A 24,458-nucleotide genomic window follows, 5' to 3' on the forward strand; every position below is an offset into this window, starting at 1 on the left:
CACTTCAACAAACCTCGACCCACTTAGAGCAAGCTCCTTCGGCAAAATTAAGCCTAACCTATATTTCAATTTGGTTGAGTGCTTCCCAACTCATTTTTCTCTAGCCAATTTTCCCAACTTAGATCCAATCTAAATCAAAAGATTAGCAGGATGTCACATCTATTATAATTGTACTCATACAGATACATAGCACACTTGGACAATTAGACCCTAGAGCCACAGCAAATACTACTATGAATTGCAATGATGATAAAAGGGTGGTTACACATAGGAAATCAAGCTAAAGTGGATTGCAAGGGAGTAAAATCGTCATTGTTGGGTGCTCCTGAAAATTCACATTCGTCATCACGATAAAGAAAATTACTGCCAAAAGGACAAAATCACATGTCAAACCTTGCTTGCAAAAGAAACAACAAAGGATCTTTATTAACTAATGAATCGCACATTAACTCAAATGACTTGAGAAAAGTTCAACAAAATAAGTATTAGGGATCCCTGTTACTGCATTTTCACTTTTGTTCAATTGGATTTTGTTACGTAATTGAATAACAGAGAAGGTCGCATATTGTAATTTATTTTTTTTAATATGATCCAGTCCGTGGAATATGATGCGAGTCCTTGGGATATGATGCGTTTAATTTAAATGATATCAGATAAAGCATGCTACCTTTGACACCATAAAGTTGAGCTTAAATGCCTTGAGAAGCATACCATAGATCCAATAGACTCCCGGCTGAATGTTTCACCTATTGGAGAATACATCCACCAGTGCAGTAATTGAATAAACGAAAAATTGAACGAAAATGTGTAGATAGAGAGAAAGAGGAAATGATGACTACTAGAAAAGAAAGGTAATTGCCCTACTATAAAACAAAGAATATTTTTTCTTGGTTTTTTAAGACAAATGAGACAGCAGCTCGTTTTTCTCCAAAATTTCCCACTTTTTGCTACCTATGTGGTTTGCCAGAACATCTAAATGGGCTCAAGAAACAGTTTATGAATACATACAATATGCTGAGATACATATGAAAATTCACCTTTAAATAACTATTAGTGTTCTGTTGATTTACAAATGTTTTTTACTTGAAGTGTCATGACCTCACATATGTAGTCATTAAAACAATGAGATGGCAAGAAGTAAACATATTCTCGACTAAAAAGGAGAACCTTGTCAGAAAATTTTGTTAATTTAGGTCATATTTCTTAAAAGGGAAGAAAACGTGAAAGGAAATAAGGTATTGGAGATATTCCATTAAGCTCTTCCCTCTATTTCCTTTAAAGCCTTATTTACTTGGGAGGACAGAAATAAAAATTATAAAAAAAAAAATTATAGTGAAAAATTTTCTTCTTCCCTCTATTTCCTTTAGGCCTTATTTACTTGGGAGGACAGAAATAAAAATTATGAATAAAATTACAGTAAAAACTTGTCCTCTATTTACTTGGTAAAAAAAAAGAAGGATGAATTGCTTTCCATTCTTCTATTTACCTAATGGGCAGATGGATTAATGAATTCATCCGCAGATCATTTTTTTATCATGTTTTCGTTAACCCAAATCAAGTAAAAAAGCAATTTCCTTCCTCCCAACTCCCAACTATGCGGTCAAATTTCCTAACACAACCGCAGATGACGACCCTGAGCGACTGCGGACGACCGCCCCATGCGACATCGCCTCACGAGGCCGCATGCAATGGCCCCATGAGGTCGCCTCGTGCAGCTGCGACACCTCACGTGGGGTTGTATTTCTAGAAATTTTTTTCCTCTTTGAATTCCTTTCTTTCTTCATTCCATCGTTCAGAGTAACCAAAGGGTTAATGAAAAATAGAAGGTGGAAAGAAAAAACAAAACAAAAATTATTTCCCCTATTTGAACCTGAACAGAACTGCTTCGTAGGTGGAATGTCAGTTTAATTTGACCCAAAAGAGTTAAAATTAATATCTTTTCAAAATCATAATCGATTTATCTTTTAATAGATAAATAATTAAAATTTAAGTTTCCTTTTCTATTTCCTTACCTCCAAGGTAAACCTAAGAAGGGAAACTTCTTTCTTTTCCATCAAAGAAGTGCAAACTATCAAAAATATTTCTTTATATTTTTCCTATAAATTTATTTTCCTAACTTCTTTCTTTCCCCAGTTATTTTCTTCCCCTAAGTGTAATACGGCCTCAAGGACCTTCCAGGAGAATTGTCTTCTCTTCAATGACTTCCATGCAAAATTCCAAAATTTTCACAACCCTCTAAGTTGGATCCAATCATGTGTCTCAGTCTACTCATTAAAACAAGGATTAATGGTTATGGGTAGAGTTTTTGTTTTCCATCCCTGAGTAACTCAAACCAAGATGTATCCTCAAAGAAATTGCAACCATTGCAAGGAGTCCAAGTTAAGCACCTTAAAATAAATAAATAAAAAGGTTCACTAAATGGTGCCTGATATTCATCTTGTTGAGTTGGATTTCCCTTTGTGGGAATCGTGGATGGTTTGAAAAAAAAACCTTTAATTATCTTCAGATTCTCTTGATCTTTTTCTAAAAAAATTCTTTATAAAAGAAGCATGCCTAAGAAACTCGAGATAATCAATCAGCTTAGTTATTTATCTGCCTATGGGGGACCCTATTTTCAAGAAATCTACTTATATTGCCTTATTAGAGTTTATTTGACTAGCATTAAAAGAACAAAACCTTAAATATATGGTAAAGGAACTGAAAGACAAGGCTTCAATAACCATGCGTAGGTCTGAATGAAGTTAGCTGACATGAAAAAAAAAGGTCTTGGCTTTTCTCTTTTTTTATTCACAATAAAGTTAAACCTACAGCTTACTGAAACCCATTACTCTTTTCGTTTGATAAGTTGATGGACTTCAATACAGACAAATGCATGTGGTATTAGTAATATCAACTCAAATGTGATTTTAACCAATCAAAGCTAGATGTCACTAGGAAGACATGTTGCTCTAACTGTAAAATTGTGTGAATAGCTGAATCCCTAAAATAAAACCTTCCCGCAGATAACAAAGATAATTCAATATCAGTTCTTGTGTGGCTGCTCGTGAGTCTGTTTGATTGTGTCAAGTATATTATGCAGAAATGTAATAAAACAATAACATGTTTGTTTCGAGAGACCGCTCCGATTTTATGACCTATGACTCGCCAGGTGAGGTGAGTCACTGCCAAAATCACTTTTTCACAAGCTAAACTGTAGGCTAAATAAAAGATTACAAAGTAGCTCACCGATCAAAAAGAAATAAAATGTCAAGCTAAATAAAAGAGATTACCGAAGGACTTGATGATTGAAACCTTGGATTGCAAGCCCTTGGAGAGTTGTAGCACTTGATCAATATCACGTATTTTCATGCACACTTTTTTGCTCAAGAAACCTCAAGTACTATATAGATGCTACTCTTACGAAACATATTTTGTCTGCCACTAGTTGGCTGTTTAGGAACAAATGACCATTGAGCAGCCAACGACTATATTGTCTATCTGATGTTCAAGACTCTAGTTGATTATTGCTCAAATTAAACTTTTGGTTCACTAAAATCTCACATTCAAATGATCAATTGAACACTCATGTTACTAAGGTTCATCTCCATTTGACTATATTGAGTTGGTGATCACTCCTTTACTCGATACACCCTCGTAAGCCTATGCAAAATCTCAAAATTGAGCTAAACTGTAGGCACAACTAAAACAAATGCCCCCTCCTTAGGGCATCCACAATGGTTAGGGATATTTCCATCAAAGATTTGTGGTCTCCACCTCTATATCATCACTCAAATATCTCATTTCTCAAATATCCCAACTTTCACAATGAAATATCCCACAAACCAAATATTTATGGGTCCCACCCATCCAATCTCTCACTTCCACATTTCATAATTAAATATTATATCAACAAAATATTTACCAATGTTGCATAAATTCAAAATTGAAATAATTAAATATTTTATAGATGATAAATTAGTCCTTCACTCGTCACAATATGAAAATAATAATTACAAATAACATTAAGTTAATAAAACATAGATATGATAAACTATATTAAAAATCATATTCGGTACAACACACGAATATAAATATTTCATAAATTCGAAATTGAATAACTAAATATTTTACAGATAATAAATTAGTTATTCACTCATCACGGCGACATATTTCTCAAATGTGTTCTACCAAATTGTGACGAAGCTGATGATGCACTTGAATATCACGTAACTCGGAATTTCTTTGAATGTATTCAGCAAATTTGATAGTTAAACTCTGATTCACTGTGATAGTATCTTGTTCTTCGCAATTCCAACTTGATATTGCATAACCTTAGTCTTCCACAATCATGCTATATAAAATAATGCATGTATACATGATTTCTTTGTATTTTTCCATGAACCAATGTCGTCCTAGACCTCTTATAATTGTCCAACGAGCTTGGAGCACCCCAAATGCTCGCTCGATATCTTTTCTTGCAACTTTTTGTCTTTCCTTAAATTGCATTCTTTTCGGATTCTGGGGGCAGGAAAAACTCTTGACGAAAGCGGCCTATTCCGAATATATACCATCTGTTAGACAGTACCCTTTTGTATATTGTGTACCATTCACAATAAAATTAACCTCCGATGAATTTCCTTTCAAGATGTCATTAAAAATAGGTGATTCATTAAACACATTAATGTCATTACGAGACCCAGCAACTTTAAAAAGGGCATGTCATATCCACAAATCGACAGATGCGACCGCCTCAAGCACAATTGTTGGATAACCATGATCACCTCGTGTGTACTATGCCCTCCACGCAACTGAACAATTTTGCCAGACCCAACGCATGCAATCAAGACTTCCTAACATCCCAGGGAAACCATACCTTTGTTCATGCATTTCAAGCAAACGAGCAATGTCAGTTGCATTGGGTTTTTTTAAATACTCACCTCCATATATTTGCATCACACTTTGACAAAAGTTTGACAAGCATTCGAGGGCAGTTGTTTCACCCATCTACAGGTACTCATCCAATTGGTCGGCGGAACCTCCATAAGCCAATTGACGAATAGCCACTATGCATTTTTGAAACGGCGACAAGTCTTTTCTCCTCGTTGCATCTTTCCTCCATTTAAAATATCCACTAGGATGATTTTTCAAATCATTGACTATGAGCAAAAATAACTCTTTTCTCATTCAGAATCGTCGTCAGAATGCCATCGGTGTACACCGGCTCTGCAGAGAAATAATCATTGATAAGTTGAGTGTGTCCAACTACACGTTCTCTATTCATTGCCATTCTTCATCCTACAGGGGGCACGCCAATGCGAACAAGACTACAACCAAGGTTTTATAAGCTAGATTTTATTGGCCCTACATTTTTAGGGATATTCGAGAGTATGTATTGGCTTGTGATCACTGTCAGAAGATCAAAAATATTTAGAAACATGAGATGCCACCAAATAGTTGAACTTTTTGATGTTTGAAGAATTGATTACATGGGATTGTTCCCATCATCCAATAATAACAATTATATTTTGGTGGCAATATATTATGTTTCTAAGTGGATAGAAGTTATACCATCCCCAACCAATGATGCAAAGATGGTTATCAAACTTTTCAAGAAGATAATATTTCCTAGGACAGGCATTAGTAATGAAGGATCTCACTTCATTAAAAGGCAATTCGAGAATCTACTCAAGAAGTATAGAGTGAATCACAAGATTGTAATGTCGTATCACTCTCAAACTAGTAGACAGGTGGAGATTTCAAATAGGGAGATCAAGAGCATCTTGGAGAAGACCGTGTCCGCATCTAGAAAAGATTAGTCTTTGAAGTTGGATGACGCTTTATGGGCATACCGAATAGTATTTAAGACTCATAGGTATGACCCTTTTTCGATTAGTTTATGGAAAATCCTGTCATCTTCCAGTTGAGCTAGAACACAAGGCATATTGGCAATTCAGCGGTTAAACTTCGATTTAAAAGCTATTGGAGAGAAGAGGAAGCTTCAACTACATAAGCTAAATGAATTAAGGTTGATGCTTATGAACATGCCAAGTCATACAAAGAGTGAACCAACATTGGCATGACAAGCACATCATACGTAAAAAATTTTATGAAGGAGACCTTGTGCTGCTTTTCAATTCCAAGTTAAGACTTTTTCTCGGAAAACTAAAGTAGGGATCAAGGATTGAAATTTCAAGCCGTATCGCGCGATACGGCCGAAATTTCTCGTTTCGTCAATGCACCGGCACCGGCACATCACCAGCACCAGCGATTCCGGCGGGGAGATGTCGCGCGGCCACGGCGACGCCTCCGGAGGCTTCGTGCGGCCTTGACGACGCCTCCGAAGGCGTCACCCCGGCCCGGTGACGCCACCGGAGGCATTGCGCGGGCCCGACGACACCTTCACGCGCGAGCGCGGGCGCGAGCAGCGCGGGCGGGCGCGAGCGCGGCACCGCAGTCACGACTCGACTCGCGATTTTTTTCCAATTTTTAATTTAGACTTTAATTGAAATTTAATAATCAATTCCTAGCTATAATTGGGGATAATTTAAATAGGCTTTATTAAAACCTATAAAATTATCTTATTCTTTTTTAAAAAATATTTTATTTTTATTTGTAAATATTTAAATTAAATTTTTTATTTTAATTAATATATTTTATATTTTAAAAATACCGAAACTATACCGGTACAGTACGATACGATATCGAAACTATATCGTTCCAGTCTGGGACCGAAACCTCGGCACGGCTCGATATTTTAAACCTTGGTAGGGATGGTCAGGACTATTTAACGTTCAAAAGGTGTATCAATATGGAGTAGTAGATGTATAGAGTGAAACTTCGGGATCTTTTAAAGTAAACGGACAAAGACTGAAGAGGTATTTTATTAACATGCCTATTAAGAGGAAGAACAAAGCACTCCAGACTGAGACTAATTGGAGTCGAGCTTATGACCTAAAACAAACACTTCTTGGAAAGCAACCCAAGTTTCTTTCTTGTTTTTTATGAGTTTTTCTTTTGTTTCTTTGTTTTTTTAGGACCGGAGAGTTGCCTGGCTAGTCTGCAGTAATCGCCACGGGCATGGTGGAAATTCTAGAATAGAACATGGCCTAGCCATGTGGAGAAACACAGCCATGTGAACTAACAGGGAGTTACACAGTCTGGCTATGTCAAGCAACACGATCATGGAGTATAAAACCCTCTTAAATCCTATTTTTCACGGTCAAATCCTTTTTTTCCTTCCTCAATAAATTTTCTGTCATAATATTCCTTTTATACATTGTGAGTAATGTTTAGTTCAAGTTTAAGGGGTTTTAGTTAGGGTTTAGCATCATCATAATTTTTATTTGTTGCATTATAATGTCTACTATATCATCATGCACTGTTTGTTTGTTCCTCATAGCACAACATTAACATGATGAACTTTATGTTTTCGTGAAAAGCATGCTCGTATTTTTAGCAATTTATTTTTTCTATCTGTGATAGCATGACATGAGCATTGTTGGGTCAGATAATTTTAATGTTGCCTACTTATTTAGTATCTTACTTTAACTTTATACTTGATTTCGAGAGTGCATATATCTGAGGATAGTTATGAATCATATATTGGACTAGTACTTTGATTTTCTAAGTGACCCCATTACATTTTTTTAGTTGATAATATCATAGGAAAAGGAAAAAAAAACTATTTTGAAAATTGTGATATTAAAAAAAATATTTTGATGAGTTGAAGCAATATAGTATCTCTTTGAGATCCCGAGATTACTGAAAAATACCTATTAACTTCTTTTGGCATCGAGTGCTCCTTTGAGACTTTATGTAGACAATGCAAAGTATCAGGGGATGATCCTTGCGTGAGGTAGGTAAGTGTCTCTTGCACCGGAGACTTTAGGAACACAATGGGATGATGAAATAACTAGGATTGTTAATGGAAGCTTTAGAGTCGAGTCACTTTATAGTTTAGCTTATAAGTTTTGCTTAAAGACAAATAAAAATTTAAGTGTGGGGTTATTTAATGTGTGTTTCATACATATGTTTTGGTATTATTTAATATGCATTTCGTTTTATTATATGAGCATATTTTATATACTTTCAACTCTTTTGCATTATTTTTACCTTTTTAGTTCGGAGAACTGCTCTTTGTGTCTTTTTATTAACAGGATATGAATACGTAACTTAACTTCATTCCAGCATGGTGCACGATCTCGCCATGTCCCTTAATACGGGTGTGCATCACCTATGGAGTTTGGCGAGCAACGGAGAATCGATTGGACTTTCAACACCGTACACAGACAGATCTAGTCCCATGACATAGTCGTGCTTCTTATTGTCAACGAAAGAGGATTTTCCAGAACCGAGCATGGACTAGCCATGTCCCCTGACACTACCATATTCGGCCAACTTCTCAGGATCAAGCCATGCTTCCCAACACGACCAGGTTATGCTTCCCAACACAACTATGGTCCGGTGGCAACTCCCTGACTTTTTAAGAAAGTCATAACATATTTGGAAGGCTTTGAGGCTATAAAAAGACCAAGGTGGCTCATGTTTGAGGATGAAGGGGTTTCCCCGTAATAGAGAACCCTAAGAGAGAGTCATTTCCAAGGAGCCGCAAGGATTTCGTCGATCGAGGAGCTTAGAGATCTGCCGAAGACGACTACGACTTCCATGACTAAGTTTTCTCTCTCTTTTCTCTTTGATAGGAGTTATAGAATGATATTCATTATATCTTTGGCTTATATCTCCATCTCCATATAGTTTTACTAATTATAGAATTAGGAAGTAGCCCGATACATTATTGACACTTGTTTTATTAATTTAACTCTTTTATCGCATGACATGTTTGATTCATGATTCGGGTTTATTATGCATACATGTTATCAGTGCTAGCATGCGTTAACATATCACAGGACAAGGGGAAGGACCAAAAGGTAAACCTAATTCTTCTATTTATAAATATCGAATTTGAGAGTTTGCTGATGAAAATAGTCCAAAATCTCTCAAGAGCACTATTAGCTATCACAAAGCTTAATGGGTCTACCCTAATTTGACATTACGAAGTATAGGATAGCACCTAAAGAATCATGAGGCATCGTGACAGGTGTCTCTCTAAGAAAGCGATTGTTTTAGTAAAGCTACATTAAAAGTAAGCACCGTGTTTGAGTAGATACACCAATATTGTCTAAGAGAAAGTATCGGATACCTTGGGATAGATCACCTTCATGCATATTAAATACAAAGATAAAGGAGTGAATTACATTTAGAGTGTCAACGGTCATCGCGATGAAATTGAAATCCTGGAATTGCTTTCAATAATTGATTTTCCCTATAAATTCTCTTTTGCTTTCTTAGTTTATTTTCTTCACATACTATTCTCTCGATTTTGATACATTTAGATAAACTACTTTACATACAAACTAGTACTCGATTTCACAATCCCTGATGTTGATATTTTTATTGCTAGATGACAACTATGCACTTGCGGATTTGCAACACCACTTAACAATATAGGGATTATATAAATAAAATTTCCTAATAAAATCAGCAAATTTACAAGGAACAAGTAGTGAAGCTTTTCCATAAAAGAGACTCCAAGTTGTTGACTCTACATTGCTAACCTCCCCTATCTTTTACCAACATAATACATTAAAAATGGATTAAAAGGACTAGTACCTTGTCATGTTTCTCCACTTGTCTTTCAAATCAACCTGTTTGAAGATCAGCTAATTGTTATAATGTACAAAGGGAACAGTATGTTGAAGTATAAAATAGATACCCCTGTTCTATCGCCAAGTATATCCGTGTAAGTCGTCAATATCATCTTCCAGTTACCTTTTCCAAACCTATCATTCAGTGAAAGAGAAACCATAGATGCAGTTATCAGTGTCGTTCAAGAAATACTAAATTAAGATTAATAATAACAGAAAGGGTAAATAATAGCAGCATATTATCTGATATATAAGCACATCCAATTTCCTACAAATATGTAAGAAAAATACCTACCAACAATAAATCCCAAATATCTGGATTGGCTATATGGATCTGAATCCCGTCATTAACTATGTGTGAGGCTGTATTAACATCCAAATCTTTCAATTAAGATTTCATTATGAATTTTCTTTAGTTTTCATTTATACGACAATTACAACTCTGGTTGGCTTTTAAAAAAGAAAGAGCTATCTATTATGAGGATATTACATTAACAATTATATGTTTATATGATCCACTAGCACACACGTTGATGTTTATCAAGTAAAAAAGTACCTACCTTGCTACAGCATTTCTCAATGTATCTTCTTCCAGCTGACTCCATCTTTTTTTCCGCCTTTTATCACCGCAGTTCATTTTTTCCATCAAAGTCAAAGGAGAAGGCTTCGTGCATCTTGGGCTAGGTAAGCATATTTTCTTTGATGAAGTTTCAGATGTCTCAGATGTAGACTCAATTGATTCGTCTCCCCACTGCACAGAGAAACAAATTACTACTCTGATAATTATAATATAGCATCCACACCTTCCCCACAAGTGAGTTCAATGCAATGAAGTAACTGCTTCGTAATCATGTAGTATGCATATGAATGTTATGTGATGACCAAGACAACCTATTACCTATTACCACACATCTCCATGAAAGTAAACCTCATCCACCAACAGAAACGTGATCCTTAGAAATAATACTGCATAGGTAATACTGCATAGGTTTCTTAGTTCACTTTAGTTGGCATCCAACCACTCCAAGGAAACCTTTAGTATCTACGTCCTCTCCACTGCCTAATAGATTATCCTACCTTACTCTCTGGTATTTATAAAACTCACAATTGATAAAACAATTCATTCATGACCACAAGTAGTGATGAATCAACAGAATAATAGGAAAGCTAAAGTTTTCAGCACCAGAACCCAACAAGAGCAAAGAATTCTTTTGATGTTTAGATAAAAGAAACATAGGGACCTACAAAGGCACTGGAAATAGACAGGGCAGATCAGTTCCGAAAGGACTGACCCTAAATAGTTGGGAGAAACAGGCTTAATGATCAACTCATCAAAGACAATGTTCTGAATAAGACACAACTTCCTTTTTATTTTTAATGGTTTCCGCTTCTTCAAATTACAGAATAACTTTAGCCACCCACCTAAAAACAATGATGCATCAACTGAATAGCAAAAATGTTAAGTTCACAAGACCAACAACAATAATAAACAAATAAGCAGGCAAACAATCAAACAGGAAGTCATAAGTCAAAACTATTTGAGATCGATTACACAGATCTTATCCCATAATTGAGCTTTAAGTAAGCTATATCACTATTTGATTCTAATATCTGATCTTTTGAGCATTTTTAAATATGACAAATAGGGTTTTGTTCCATCTACCTAGCCATTTAAATTCTCCCATTTCATCTATTGGAGCAAACATAAATACTCCTTTTTTTTTCATTTTCCCTTCTTGAAATTTTACTCATCTATTTTACCATTCTTATTTAAGCTATATTCACTTGTACCATGCAGACTCAAAGAACAGTTGTTTCATCTTTCATGTCTCATGGTGTATTCACCAATGAGACTATTGTAATAAAATTACCTACACTTATATGAGGTATAATATGTGTTGAAAATTGTATTAACTCGAAACTTATACTACATGGTATCGTACTCCTTTTTATAGATTGATAACATGACTTGTTCTTCATAAATTAATAGTGTTTTCAAATAAAAACCCTAAAAGTTTTAATAGACTTTTCTAGATAGACTTATCTAAAAAAACTAATCAGAATTTTATGGAAATTAGCTACACTATCATATCATATAATTTATGGAATAGTTTCAGCATATATATGGTTACAAAATAATATCTTCCTACACTCCTCCGCAAGCTTGAAACACTGAGATATAATCTTTAGCAACTATATCTGTAATTATTCATGTGTAGATATGTAAGAGGTATAAATTAACCCATTCTCTCCTTGATGAAGTGCGTGCCATTTCAATATGCTTAGTTTGATCATATTATGTTGGATTGTGAGTTATGCTAATTGCATACTTTTTATTACAATAGTCTCATTGGTGAGAGCTATATGAAGGCTCCATGGTAGGTCTTGTTTTACCACTAATTATTTTGAAACATGAAAGAAAGGGTGCAAGGGTAGTGTTGATCTTGCATGCTTATGCATCCTTGATGAAAACTAAGCCGAAGGAAATCAAAACCATTAGCAAATTAATAAAAAATTTCATAAATTATTGTTAAATATTGTGCTGAAGCAGAGACATGTCCTATTGTCTTTTCTAGCATCTTTGGATGACCCTTATGTTTCTTTTCTCAATACATCCAAATCCATCTTTTGTTCATCGTGATTTTTGTCTCCTGTTGTCCTTAACACCACCAAAGCCAAACTCACATCTTGATGAAAAAGGAAGATTTTGTTAGCTTTGATATTCAAAGTAAAACCTTAAATATTGATCACAATAACAGTTGTTGTATGGACAAATATTAAAAAAGGTTACCATTTGTGATACCAAATGATAAAAACATAGTTCAATCCAAAATGAATTTCTTGAAACCAACTATTTGATATAGATCAAAAACTCAAGTTGGAACCATCCTACCAAACATTTTTACCAAAGCAAGATAAACCAATTATAGGTGATACCAAATTAAGAATTGAAATTTTCTTTATACCAAACACAATTAATCCCCTCAAGGCAGATTATCTGTCCTTGTTATATGCTTCTCCTTAAGAAAATTTTTGCCACCTTAAAGAAGCAATTCTCCCTCTAAAGGAAGTATCTCCCCTCTAAAATATGATTCTCCCCTTAAATATAGAATATTACACCAACAATATTCAAGAATCGAGAAATAATAAGATTTATCACTTTTGGAATCTTGTCTAAGTGTTGAAGGGTGAATAACTTGAAACTTGACTAATACAGTCTAATTTCAAAAGTTTCAGAATAAGTTCAATTGACTGAGTTGAGTCAACTCCTCACAAGATCAATCAATTATCATTTCTGATTCAGTTGTACGAGTCTTGTGTTCTCCAATAATCGAATTTCAAGATATCATAGAAAAGTTGGTGAGAGAGAGAAATTGGCAATAAAGGCTGTGCAATAGCAAAAAATACAACTATGAAGGTTGCTATTAAGGTTGGTAAAAGAAATCTAGTTACGAAGGCTAGTAACAAGGAAAAATCATAATGAAGATTGATCAATAGTAAAAGAATCCAGCTATGAAGGCTGATAAAAAAGAAATCCAACTATTAAGGCTAAGAAAAGAAATCCAGGTACAAAGGCTGACAATATAGAAAAATCAGCAATAAAGATCAATCTACAGTGAAAAATCCAGTTATATAGCCTAGTAAAAGGAACGTGAAAAAAAATCCATAATGAAGGCCAAGTAGGGAAAAATCCTAATATAAAGGCTGATAAAAAGAACCCAATTATGAAGATTAGTAACAAAGAAAAATTGGCAATGAAGGTCAAGCAACAATGAAAATTCAAGGTATAAAGGCTGGTAAAAGAATCTAGCTATGAAGGAAGGCTAGTAAAAAAGGCAAAATTGATAATGAAGGTTGAGCAAAAGGGAAAATCTAAACATAAAGACGAGCAAAAGAAATCCATCTATGAAGGCTAGGAAAAGGAAAAATTGGCAGTAAAGGTCAAGAAAAAGGGGAAAAAAACAAACTATGAACGTTGGTAAAAGAAATCTAGCCATGAAGGCTAGTAAAAGGAAAAAATCAGCAATAAAGGTTAAACACAAGGGAGAAATCCAACTATAAAGGTTGGTAAAAGGGATATGGGAAAATTGACAATGAACGCCTAGCAAGATAAATCACCAATGATGGATACTAGAGAAATGAATCCAGCTATTAAGCTAGTAAAAGGAAATAGGAAAAAATGGGCCATGAAGACCAAGAGTTGGTAGAAGGAAACTGAAAACTAAGAATGGATGAGAATAGGGAATTAATAATGGTGGTGGAACAAAACAGTAAATGTTGGAGGTGATGGTAGATGTGCGAAAGATGTAGTGGAGGAGACGATTTATGATGATAAGGAGAGAAAGAATTTAAAAATAAACACTAATAATAAGAAAATCAAATACAAAGATTGAGTTAAAGAAGAAAAAGAACAATAACAAAAATATGTTTTGTTTGAGATAAAGAAGATAAAGGAGCACAAAGAAGAAAATAAAAAAAAATAAAAGAAGTTAACTATAAAAATTTGATTTAAATAAAAGTATAAGAGAAAAATTGCAAAGGATGAGAATAAGAATAACAAGAGGACAAGGACGAAGGACAAGGAAACAATTAAAACAAAAGAGAACAAGATAAATGTTTAAAAAATATAGATAATGATATAAAACAAGAGGAGGGTAGGAAAGCGGATAAATAAGTCAAGGGAATAATAATAGAAAGATATAGGCAAAAATCAAGAAGTATAAGGGTAAAGCAAAATAAGATTAAGAACACAAAGATAAAAATTTAAAAAAAGGATAAGATATAGAATACGAAAGAAAGAAAAAAAAAAGAAAAAAGTTAACTTTTTATTTGTAAGGAAAGAATAAAGGGAGAAGGAAAGCACAATAAAGAGAGGTGATGAAAGATATAAGGAACTAAACCATAGATCAAAGTGTGAACGCCATTTGGATAAGGGCAATGTTGAAGTTTGAGCATGATGGTGAACGAAAGGATAATTAATACTGTAAAATAATACAAGGAATCTGGTTTTATTACAAGAAACAAGTCCCTATTTATACACAAATACAAAGACCTATTTTAGGAGAATTATTCTATAAAAAAATACATTTATCCCTAAATATTCTAACACTCCCCCTCAAACTGGAGAATATAAATCATATGTACCTAGCTTATTACATATGCAGTCAATTCAAGGATCTCTCAAAGACTTGGTGAATATATCTGCTAGTTGATCATGTGAGTTAACAAAACTATTAGATATTTCACCAGATATGACTTTTTCTCTGACAAAGTAACAGTCGACTTCAATATGTTTTGTCCTCTCATAAAAAATTGGATTCGAGGCGATATGCATAGTGGCTTGATTGTCACATATAAGTGACATTTGTGTAACCTCTCCAAATCTTAGCTCTTGAAGCAACTGTTTGAGTCATATAAGCTTTTGACTGGCTATGACCATAGTTCGATATTCTGCCTCTGCGCTGGATCTTGCCACAACATTCTGCTTTTTTGTTTTTCCAATAAATAAGATTATCTTCGACAAATATACAAAAATCAAAAGTAAATTTCCTATCAATGGGAGATTTTACCCAAGCTGCATCAGAATAGCCTACGACTCGAGTATGTCCTTTGTCTCCATACAACAGACCCTTTCCTAGAGCGCCTCTGATATATCGGATAATGCGTGTCACAGCATCTCAATGTTCCTTGCATGGAGAGTTGAGAAACTGACTTACTACACTTACTGCAAAAGAGATATTCGAATGAATAACAATAAAGTAGCTTAGTCTCCCTGCTAATCGTCTATATCGTTCAGGATCTGGAAGGGGCTCCCCCTGATTTGGCATGAGCTTGATATTAGAATCCATAGGGGTGTCGACTGTCTTTGAATTTAACATATCTGTTTCTTCTAGAATATTCATTGCATACTTCCTTTGGGATATGATAATCCTATCTTTAGACTGTGCTACTTCTATCTCCAAAAATTATTTGAATTTGCCGAGATCTTTTGTCTGAAAATGTTTGAAAAGATGTTTCACCTATAAAATCCCGAAATTATCACTACCTGTGATAACAATATCATTAACATAAACTACTAAGTAGATGCAACCAGTAAATGAGTGACGATAAAAGACAGAATGGTCAGTCTCACTCCGAGTCATGTCAAACTGTTGAATTACAGTACTAAATCTATCGAACCATGCTCTAGGAGACTGCTTGAGGCCATATAAAAATTTTCGCAAGCGACATACAAGACCAAAAGACTCCCCCTGAGCAACAAAACACAGAGGTTGCTCCATGTAGACTTCCTCGAACAGGTCACCATGTAAAAAAGCATTTTTGATGTCCAACTGATAAAGAGGTCAATGTCGAATCGCAGCAATGGGCGAGAATATGAGCACGAAGGACATCTTGACAACAGGAGAAAAAGTATCCCCATAATCCAATCCGAAGATCTGAGTATAACCTTTAGCAACGAGGCGAGCCTTAAGTCGGACAACCTTTCCATCTAGACCAACTTTCACTGTATATACTCATCGACAACCGACAATTAACTTCCCTGGTGGTAGAGGAACGAGATCCCAAGTCCCACTTCTCTGTAAGGCACACATTTTATCGAGCATAGTCTGTTTCCATCCTGGATGGACAAAGGCATCACCTACAGTCTTCGAAAGAGAAACAGACGACAAGGAGGAAAGACAAGAAAAATAGGAAGGAGAAATACGATGATAACTCAAAGAAACATAATGAGGAGAAGGATTACGAGTGGAGTGCATATCTTTCCGAAGTGCAATGGGAATATCAGACTTAGAAGATGGGACCGGAGGACGAGGCAAAAGACTTGACTCCAAAGATGTGTCCATGACATCATCTGATGGGCAGCGGCAAAGCAGGACGAGGACGACGCCAATAAACCTGCAATTGAGGAGATGTCTCCGAAGGTGACAGAGACTCCTCCAGAGGATAAAAGATAGTCATTGGTGTAGGCGTAGAAGGAGAAAACTCGGACGAAGATCCATTGGGCCCAAAAAATGAAACCAAATCAAAGAACGTGACATCAAAAGAGATGAAGTACCGACGGAGAATAGAGGAATAACACTTGTACCCTTTCTGAAACCGTCGGTACCCAAGGAAAACACATTTATGAGACCGAGGAGAGAGTTTGTCAATGCCAGGATCGAGAGCATGAGCAAAACATATAGAACCAAAGACCTTAGGTGGTAAAGGATGAAGAGACTGACGAGAATAAAGAATATGATGAGGTATTTGACCTTGTAGAATGGAGGAAAGCATGCGATTGATGAGATAGCATGCAGTAAGTACAGCGTCACCTCAAAGCTGAAGAGGAACATGAGTATGGAGAAGAAGAGTCCGAGTGGTCTCAAGAAGATGACGATTCTTGTATTCAGCAACTCCATTCTGTTGAGAGGAATGAGAACAAGACGTCCGATGCAACACACCATGAGATGTCAAGAAGGTCTGAAATGGAGTAGATAGATACTCACGTACATTATCACTCTACAAGATTCGAAGAGAAATATCAAATTGAGTTTTAATTTTATAGAAGAAAGATTGAAAAAGAGAAAACTCCAAACGCCCCTTCATTAGATATAACCAAGTACAACGGAAAAAATCATCTATAAAGATAACAAAATATCGTGACCCCAATGTAGAAGAAACACGACTTGGTCCTCAAATATCGGAATGAACTAAAGCAAAAGGGGGCATAGCCCGACTCACAGTGCGAGGACAAAAAAAACTACGAACATACTTTCCTAATTGACATGACTCATAAGACAAAGATTCTAAGTGAGAAAGACTAGGATGCAGTTGTTTCAACTTATTAAGACTAGGATGTCCCAACTGAGCATGAATAAGAAGGGGAGATGCCGTCGTCGAACCAACAAGAGAGGACTATTGAAGCCGATATAGGTCATGAGACTCACATCTGAAGCCAATCATCCTACCCGAACTCCGGTCCTATAAGGAAATAGAAGATTTAGTAAATGAGATGACACAATTAAGAGACTGAGTAAGCTGACCAATTGATAATAAATTAAAAGGAGCACCGAGAACATAAAAAACATTATGAATAGAAAGAGACGGAGAAGGATGAACAATACCAACACCCTGAGACTAAGTTTGAGAACCATTTGACATGATGACAAAGAGTAAATAACCAAAAGTAGAGAGAGAAGAAAAAAAGAGATTTATTACTAGTGATATGATCGGTAGCCCCGGAATCAAGAATCTAAGGACTCGAAGAGCGAGATATGTCAACAAAGGAATTACCAGTGAGTGCAACGGCAGCAGGGGAATCAGAAGTCTTTCGATCCTCATACCATTTTAGAAAGTTGTCATAGGAAAGCGGTGGGGTCGGATCTGATGGCAACTGTGAAGTGGAAGCTGAAGGAGCGACAGAGCTCTAGACGATCTGCCCAGCACGGGGAGGTCGACCATGTAGACTCTAACATTTATCAATCGTGTGCCCTGGTCGATGGCAATGATCACACCAAGAGCGTCCTTTACCACCCTTACGAGTTGGAGGTTTGTTGTTGTTTCGAAAGATCAAAGCTGATGAGTCAACATGACTAGGAGGCACCGTCAAGACTTTGGCAGGAATACGAAGGAGAGCCGCACAGGTACTGTCCATGGTAGCCCCTGTGGGGCTACCCAGGATCTGATCACGAACATGAGAATAATCTGTGGGCAAACCATATAAAGCCAGAGATATAAAAAATTTCTTCCAATTTTCAAACTCTGCAACAGGAGTGGCAGCAAGTGGAAGCAGTTCATTGAAGTCACAAAGAAGGCTAAACACCGAACCCAGATAAGTTGACATAGAATCCTTAATCTGATGGGCACTGAGAATGGTTATGAGATCTTCACAAACTTGATAGAGTCGTCGAGAGGTATTTGTAAAAAGTTATTGAGTCTGTGTCCAAATAGCTTTGCAAGTCTTGTGAGTGCGGAAGACATCCCTAAGAGATGGATGGATGGATGGTGGCTCGGATAATACAACACAACTGAGCGTCAACCTTTTTCCACATAGGACGATCGGCAACTTGAATATCCTCTTCAATTTGGGTGAGATGTGTCTCATAACCCTGTCCAACAAGCCAAAGTTCAATGTGAGAGCTCCAAGAAGAATAATTCTTACCATCCAATAGCTCAGAAAAGAGCGGTGCAGTGTTGTGGTTGGTAAAAATTGAGATATCCGACTTCGGAGTACTGGAGGTAGCCATGAAGAGAGAAATCGCGTCGCATCGCCCATGAAACAATCAGCACCTTAGCCTTTTTTTATTAGGTTGATAAAGAGGCAGGTTCCTGTCAAATCGCATTACGTCGCGTCCACGCTCGCCACACCAAACCGTGTAGATCCGGAGCTTCTACCAGACCGCGCAAATCTGGAGCTTCTTCCCAGCCGTCAGACACAGACTTAGCTCTGACGTCGAATCAGGAGGCAAGCTCGACTCGAGGTCCCCGGTTCTTATCGCACACCTCAGCTCTGACAGCGGCGTCGCCTCCTCTGGTATCGGGGGTTCCTATCGACGATGTCCTCGACCACCAAAACGCGGCTTCCTTCCACGTCGAGCTTGAGGTCGCTCGAAATCCTCGGCCCATCGTTGGACGCGAAGCGGCAGAGAGATGCTAAATCCGACGTGGAGCTGCAGAGAGATGCGAAATCCCGAGATGCGAAGAGATGTGTACCGTGTCAAAGAGATGCGTTTGACGATGTCGGCCAGGAACGCACAAGCTGTGTTAGGGCACCGGAAGCTGCTCGCTTTCGGGCGGCGAAAGGCGCTCGTGTTCGGGCGGCGGGAGCTCGCGCTCAAGCGGCGGAGAAGAGTGCTAGCGCCACGCTGCTAATCTGCGTCGCGACGAGGAAGGCGCTGCGATTTGGTGCGATTCAAATGAGATTCATCGCAACGCGTGGCGGCAAAGGAGGGAGAAAAAAAACCTAAACCTAATTGGGCTCTGATACCATGTAAAATAATACAAGGAATTTTGTTTTATTACAAGAAATAAACCCCTATTTATACACAAATATAGAGACCTATTCTAGGAGAATTATTCTATAAAAAAATATATTTATCTCTAAATACTCTAACAAATACTAAGACCAAATCACTAAGTTTCGGCTCTAATACCATGTTGAAAATTGTATTAACTTGTCTAACATATAGGTTCCTAACCTTTTTATAGACTCTTTTAATGAAAATCCTAAAAACTCCAATAGAATTATCTAAAAAACTATGGAAATTAGTTACACAATCAATCTCATAATTTATAGAATATTTTCATCCCATACATGGTTACAAAATCATATTATCCCACAATATGCATTTCATATTTTTCAATGAGTTAGAAAACAGTTAACAAAGTTTACAAAAATGCAAATATAGAATTTTTCGCTTGCAAAAACTATGGAAAGAAAGTATAACCAGGAAAAGAGGTTGTGATTGAAGCAACTCTATCTTTACTGATACCATAGAATATAACCAGTAAATTTGTTAAGTACGAAAACATTGAAAGTCTCAATTATATTTTTAATCTCACAAATTTCCTAAGAAGTAGAAGAGAATAGAAATAAGAATAAATTTGAACAAAACTAACAGCAATTTTATACTGCAATAACCAATGTATTCAAAAGAAAGTAATAAATGAAAATTTATCTGGTGGATCAAATCAAACTGAGGAACAACAAGAAAAAGGAATGGTTGTAAAGAAGAAATAAACTAAACTAAATGGCCTAATTATATACTATAACATTCTCTAAGAAAAACTGAGAAACATGAATCTTTGTTGGGAAATTCAAGTAACCTCGTAAGTATGAGCAGTTGGATTTTTATCCATTAGACGTAGCTTTCTAGTTGCTTTGATCCCAACATTACTTGCTGCATCTGCCAGCATCTTTTTAGTCCCATCTAGTTGTTTCTCTGGTAACAGATCTTTGTTCGATTTGAAGGCATCATTTAGTTGTTCCACCTTGTTATCACTAGTTCCCTTGGTTTCAACATTGTCAGCTTCCTTTTCGATGCCAGAGGCAGGTCTATTTACACTTTGCTGGTATTGAATGGAATTTGCCTCAGCATCAAAGGTCGTCACAACTGATCTATTAACCAATACCTCCTCTGCTTTCGTTAATGCACACTGAAGAGGATCGACCACTACAGCCTGAAGATCTGTACAACTTGATTTAAAAGCATCAACCGTTTCTCCGTATTCTGGAGTAGTCACTTGAATATTTTTGCTAATTTGGACTACATTGCTTTGCACATCTTTGTACACTGCATAAATCAAGATGTAAAAGCTTGTAAAGTTTGTAACCTACCAAAACTTCAATGATGGAAATGTTGTCGGCATATAAGGAGAGTAAGCAAACAGGAATTACAATTCTATCGAAAATAAGTTGACAAATCATGTAAGGTAACATACTCGATGCAGATTCTAGCTCTCTGCCACCATTGTTAACGTCAATTATCTTAACATCTGGCTGATCACCCTTGTCCTCGACACAGACTTCTCCTGATGTAGTGGCATTCTTATCAAGGGCCTCTTTCTCAAGGAAGGAAGGCCCACTGTCATTCAACACAGCATTCAGACAAGCCCTAATGGCATCCGATGCTTCATTTTTTGTGTTCTTCTCAAGAAGGAGAGAGCCGCTACCAGACGCCGCCGCCGCCTCTACATCCTCCAGCAACTGCCTGAGAGGCAGAGACGCCAACACGTCAGATCGATCCCGTTCGATCTCGGCCACCCTGGAACACAGAGTAACGACGACGACCGCGAGGGTCCGGTCGGAGGAAGACAGGGCTTCGGCGAGGCAGTCGAAGGAGACGGCACGGTATGCTTCGACGAGGGAGCCGTAGAAAGAAGAAGACGCGGCGGAGGTGTCTTCAAGGATGACCTGAAGCTGGTGGAGGGCGGGGAAGCCGAGGGAAAGGTCGGAAGCGAGGCGGCGGAGGAGGGCAGCGAGACGCAGGCGGAAGGGGGAAGGAGAAGGCAGGGGGAGTGTGCGGAAGGCCTCCGTGGTGAGCTTGTCAGCGTCGGACTGGCGGAGGAGGAACTCCACGATCCACGCACAGATTATGCTGTCTGATTCAGACATGGCTACCAGGGGAAGCCGTGGACGCATTGGAATACCTTTAGAGCCCTTTCCTTGAGGGGCAAATTGGCCTAAGCGGTTAATATTTACAAGTTGCTCTTCATACTTTACTAAATTTATATTTTCCTCCCTGTTTAATATATTATTTGTTTGTCACACTTGCAACGAATGATTTAGAATTGAAGAAGAAAAGAAAAAGAAAAGAAGGTATTTTTTGACCAAAGTTGATCAAAAATTAAAGGTTTGACTTCTTAAAAGTTAAGTGGAATGATAAATTAAAAATGAGGTATCAGTTTAAAAAATTGAATTTTTATTTCTTGTTTTCTTTGTCTAGAAAAAAGGGAAAACATTCAAAAGATAAATTGAAGCATCCATTTTTGTAATTTATTCGTTTAAAAATAAACATAAAAGTAATTAACAATTTGATAATTATAAAAAATTAGTTTATGGACAACTCGAAGGTTTTTTTTATCCTCCCTTCCTTCCACCTTTTGTATCTTTTTGTATATGTATATTCTCAAATTTATCATCTTTACGAGGAAAACAAAGCCGATTTTTCTCCAAATGATAATATCAAACAAATACTCATGGTTGGGAAAAAATGTTCCTCTTGTACTTTTACAAGCTAGATCCTCTCTATCTTTTTGACATCACCACAAGCTTAGAATCCCTATTTGATTTATGCAGTGTACACAAAATGAAGAAGTCCTTGTCACCTTAATTTGTTAAAGTAATAAGAAAGCAAAATCAAGGTTGAACTTTGTCTATGTTCAAACATTTGGTAAAGAGAAAATCTAAGCCAAATTTTTTATATCTATATGTAGATCCTATGTTAAATCTAAGTTGCATGATCAATTTGATCTATGGTTTTACACATGGTATAAGGATTCCAACTTTGTGAAAGATAAAGGGGAAGGTAAATTCAAGGTTGAATTTTGCCTGTATTCCAACATTTGATATCAATAAAATTTAAGGTTGAATTTTGATAACTATGTGAATCCCACCTAAACCTAATTGGTTTAACAATTGGTATGTTTGATGTATTGGGAGAAAAATAAAAGGAGTTAAGAACCTTCATTTTATCTAAATTAATTAATTTAAAAATGAATCAAATTAATTTAAATAGGTTGTCAAATATCAAATAAAAATATTAATATAATCGTGCTGCTCTAGTTGGTTGAGCTCAACTAAGAAATTGATATTTGGGATTAAATTATTGAGAAGATTATTGATATAATCACATCCAAGTAGTTAAAATTGACCTAGTGGTTTTGATATTTAGTTAATATGATTTGACAAGTTGGTCAAAGTCGACCATATACTTGAAAATTAAAGAAGTTCAATAGGTGTTGCATCCGTGGCATTCAAAAAGTTTAATGTTAGCATTGAAGAAGTTCAATAATTATTGAAAAAAAAAAGTCTAACAAGTGTTGACAACTAAGGAAGTTCAAGCATATCATTGATTTGATACTTGGTTGATGAAATATCAAGCATATCAAGGTTAACCAAATATTTAGAAAGTAAAAAATCACAAATCAAGGTTAACTGTGTACTTAGCAAGTGAAAGTTTCAATTAGTTAAAATTAATTAGATTAGCATGTGAAAGTCCTAACAAATTAAGGTTAATGACATGCTTAGTAAATGAAAATTTTGGTAAGTCAAGATTTATTAGTTATTAGATAGACATGAAAGATTTAAAGGCAAGGCTTCTCAATAAAAAAGACTCAAAGGTAAGGCCTCTTAACAAAAAATAGTCTTAGTAGATTAAAGTTAATTGTGGTCTTGAAGGTAAAACCTCATGGAAGACGAAGTGTTGAGTTTCTCTATGTGCATTTTAAAATTTTTATTTCAATAAACAAACAACGAAAACATAATAATCTAAATTATTATAGCACGCACATCAAAAATTATATGAGGATACACACGTGTGCATACATAATCATAGAAAAGACGGCGTAAATAAATTGTATATGTTGGATGATGTGAAACAGAAACGACATAACAGTAACTTTCAGAAAAGTTGCCTCTACTTGTATCTACGCTGAAATCTTCACGAAACGACTTCACCAAGTCACGTGTGTATCTCCATTTCAATACTAGTGGAAGGAAGGAGACAAAATGATCTAAGAGAGAATCCATAGTTCGATTCAATATATGGTAACTCAAAGCAACTCGACGATATGAATCGAACTGAACGGAGGTGACTAAGTCATCGTTTGAAGGTCCGATAGCTTGCTGTCAATAAGGGACAATAGGCCTAATGATGTTATAGTTCCGGAAATAACAATTACTCATCGGAATAATAGCCAAGGGAGGAGGAAAAATCACTGTTGGAAACACCCATTGTTCGATGACTCCTTGGTGTGATGTCGATTATGACCGACATCCACTCTACTCTGAGAGGTGGATGGCCAGTAGAAGAAGAGAAGCCAATGGCTAGCCGGTGGTTGGCCCCTCTTGGACAACAATGACACCACCAAAGGTGGCGGTGACAAGAAGAAGAGAGGAAGTAGATGGTGACAAAAAGAAGAGAGGAGAAGAGGAAAAGTCTAACTCTTAGGTTTTTCAATTCGTTAAATCTCATTCATAGAGATCAATTTATAGATCTCTAACAAATTTGATTTGCAAATCAAAAATCTGTATCCATTAGCTCAAAATCCAAACTAATAGTCTTAAGTTTGGCT

The 24,458-nt window shown here is 36.4% G+C and overlaps 1 protein-coding gene and 1 pseudogene across 4 annotated transcripts; both read right to left on the reverse strand.

Annotated features, from left to right (window-relative positions):
* Positions 1 to 195: 195 nt before the first annotated feature.
* On the reverse strand, positions 196 to 21,777 carry LOC141813813 (uncharacterized). 4 transcript variants are annotated; one of them, XR_012600407.1, is made up of 7 exons: positions 21,105 to 21,777; positions 20,490 to 20,956; positions 10,244 to 10,434; positions 9,752 to 9,818; positions 9,649 to 9,683; positions 668 to 746; positions 347 to 363 (listed from the first exon to the last, which is right to left on the reverse strand). XR_012600407.1 is itself a non-coding variant. In XM_074701799.1 (6 exons), the coding sequence occupies exons 1-6, from the start codon at positions 21,775 to 21,777 to the stop codon at positions 276 to 278; spliced, it is 1,521 nt and encodes a 506-aa protein (XP_074557900.1). In that variant the 3' UTR covers positions 196 to 275. The 4 variants fall into 4 exon arrangements, 3 of the variants coding, with proteins under 3 accessions (XP_074557900.1, XP_074557902.1, XP_074557901.1); XM_074701799.1 differs by lacking the exon at positions 668 to 746 and having other exon boundaries at positions 196 to 363; XM_074701801.1 differs by lacking the exon at positions 347 to 363 and having other exon boundaries at positions 399 to 746.
* Positions 4,153 to 5,266, reverse strand: LOC141813476 (uncharacterized; annotated as a pseudogene).
* Positions 21,778 to 24,458: the final 2,681 nt, after the last annotated feature.

The sequence above is a fragment of the Curcuma longa genome, chromosome 20, assembly GCF_044706935.1.
Source record: "Curcuma longa cultivar G26 ecotype Majalengka, Jawa Barat chromosome 20, ITB_CL_G26_1.1, whole genome shotgun sequence".
Lineage (NCBI taxonomy): Eukaryota > Viridiplantae > Streptophyta > Magnoliopsida > Zingiberales > Zingiberaceae > Curcuma > Curcuma longa.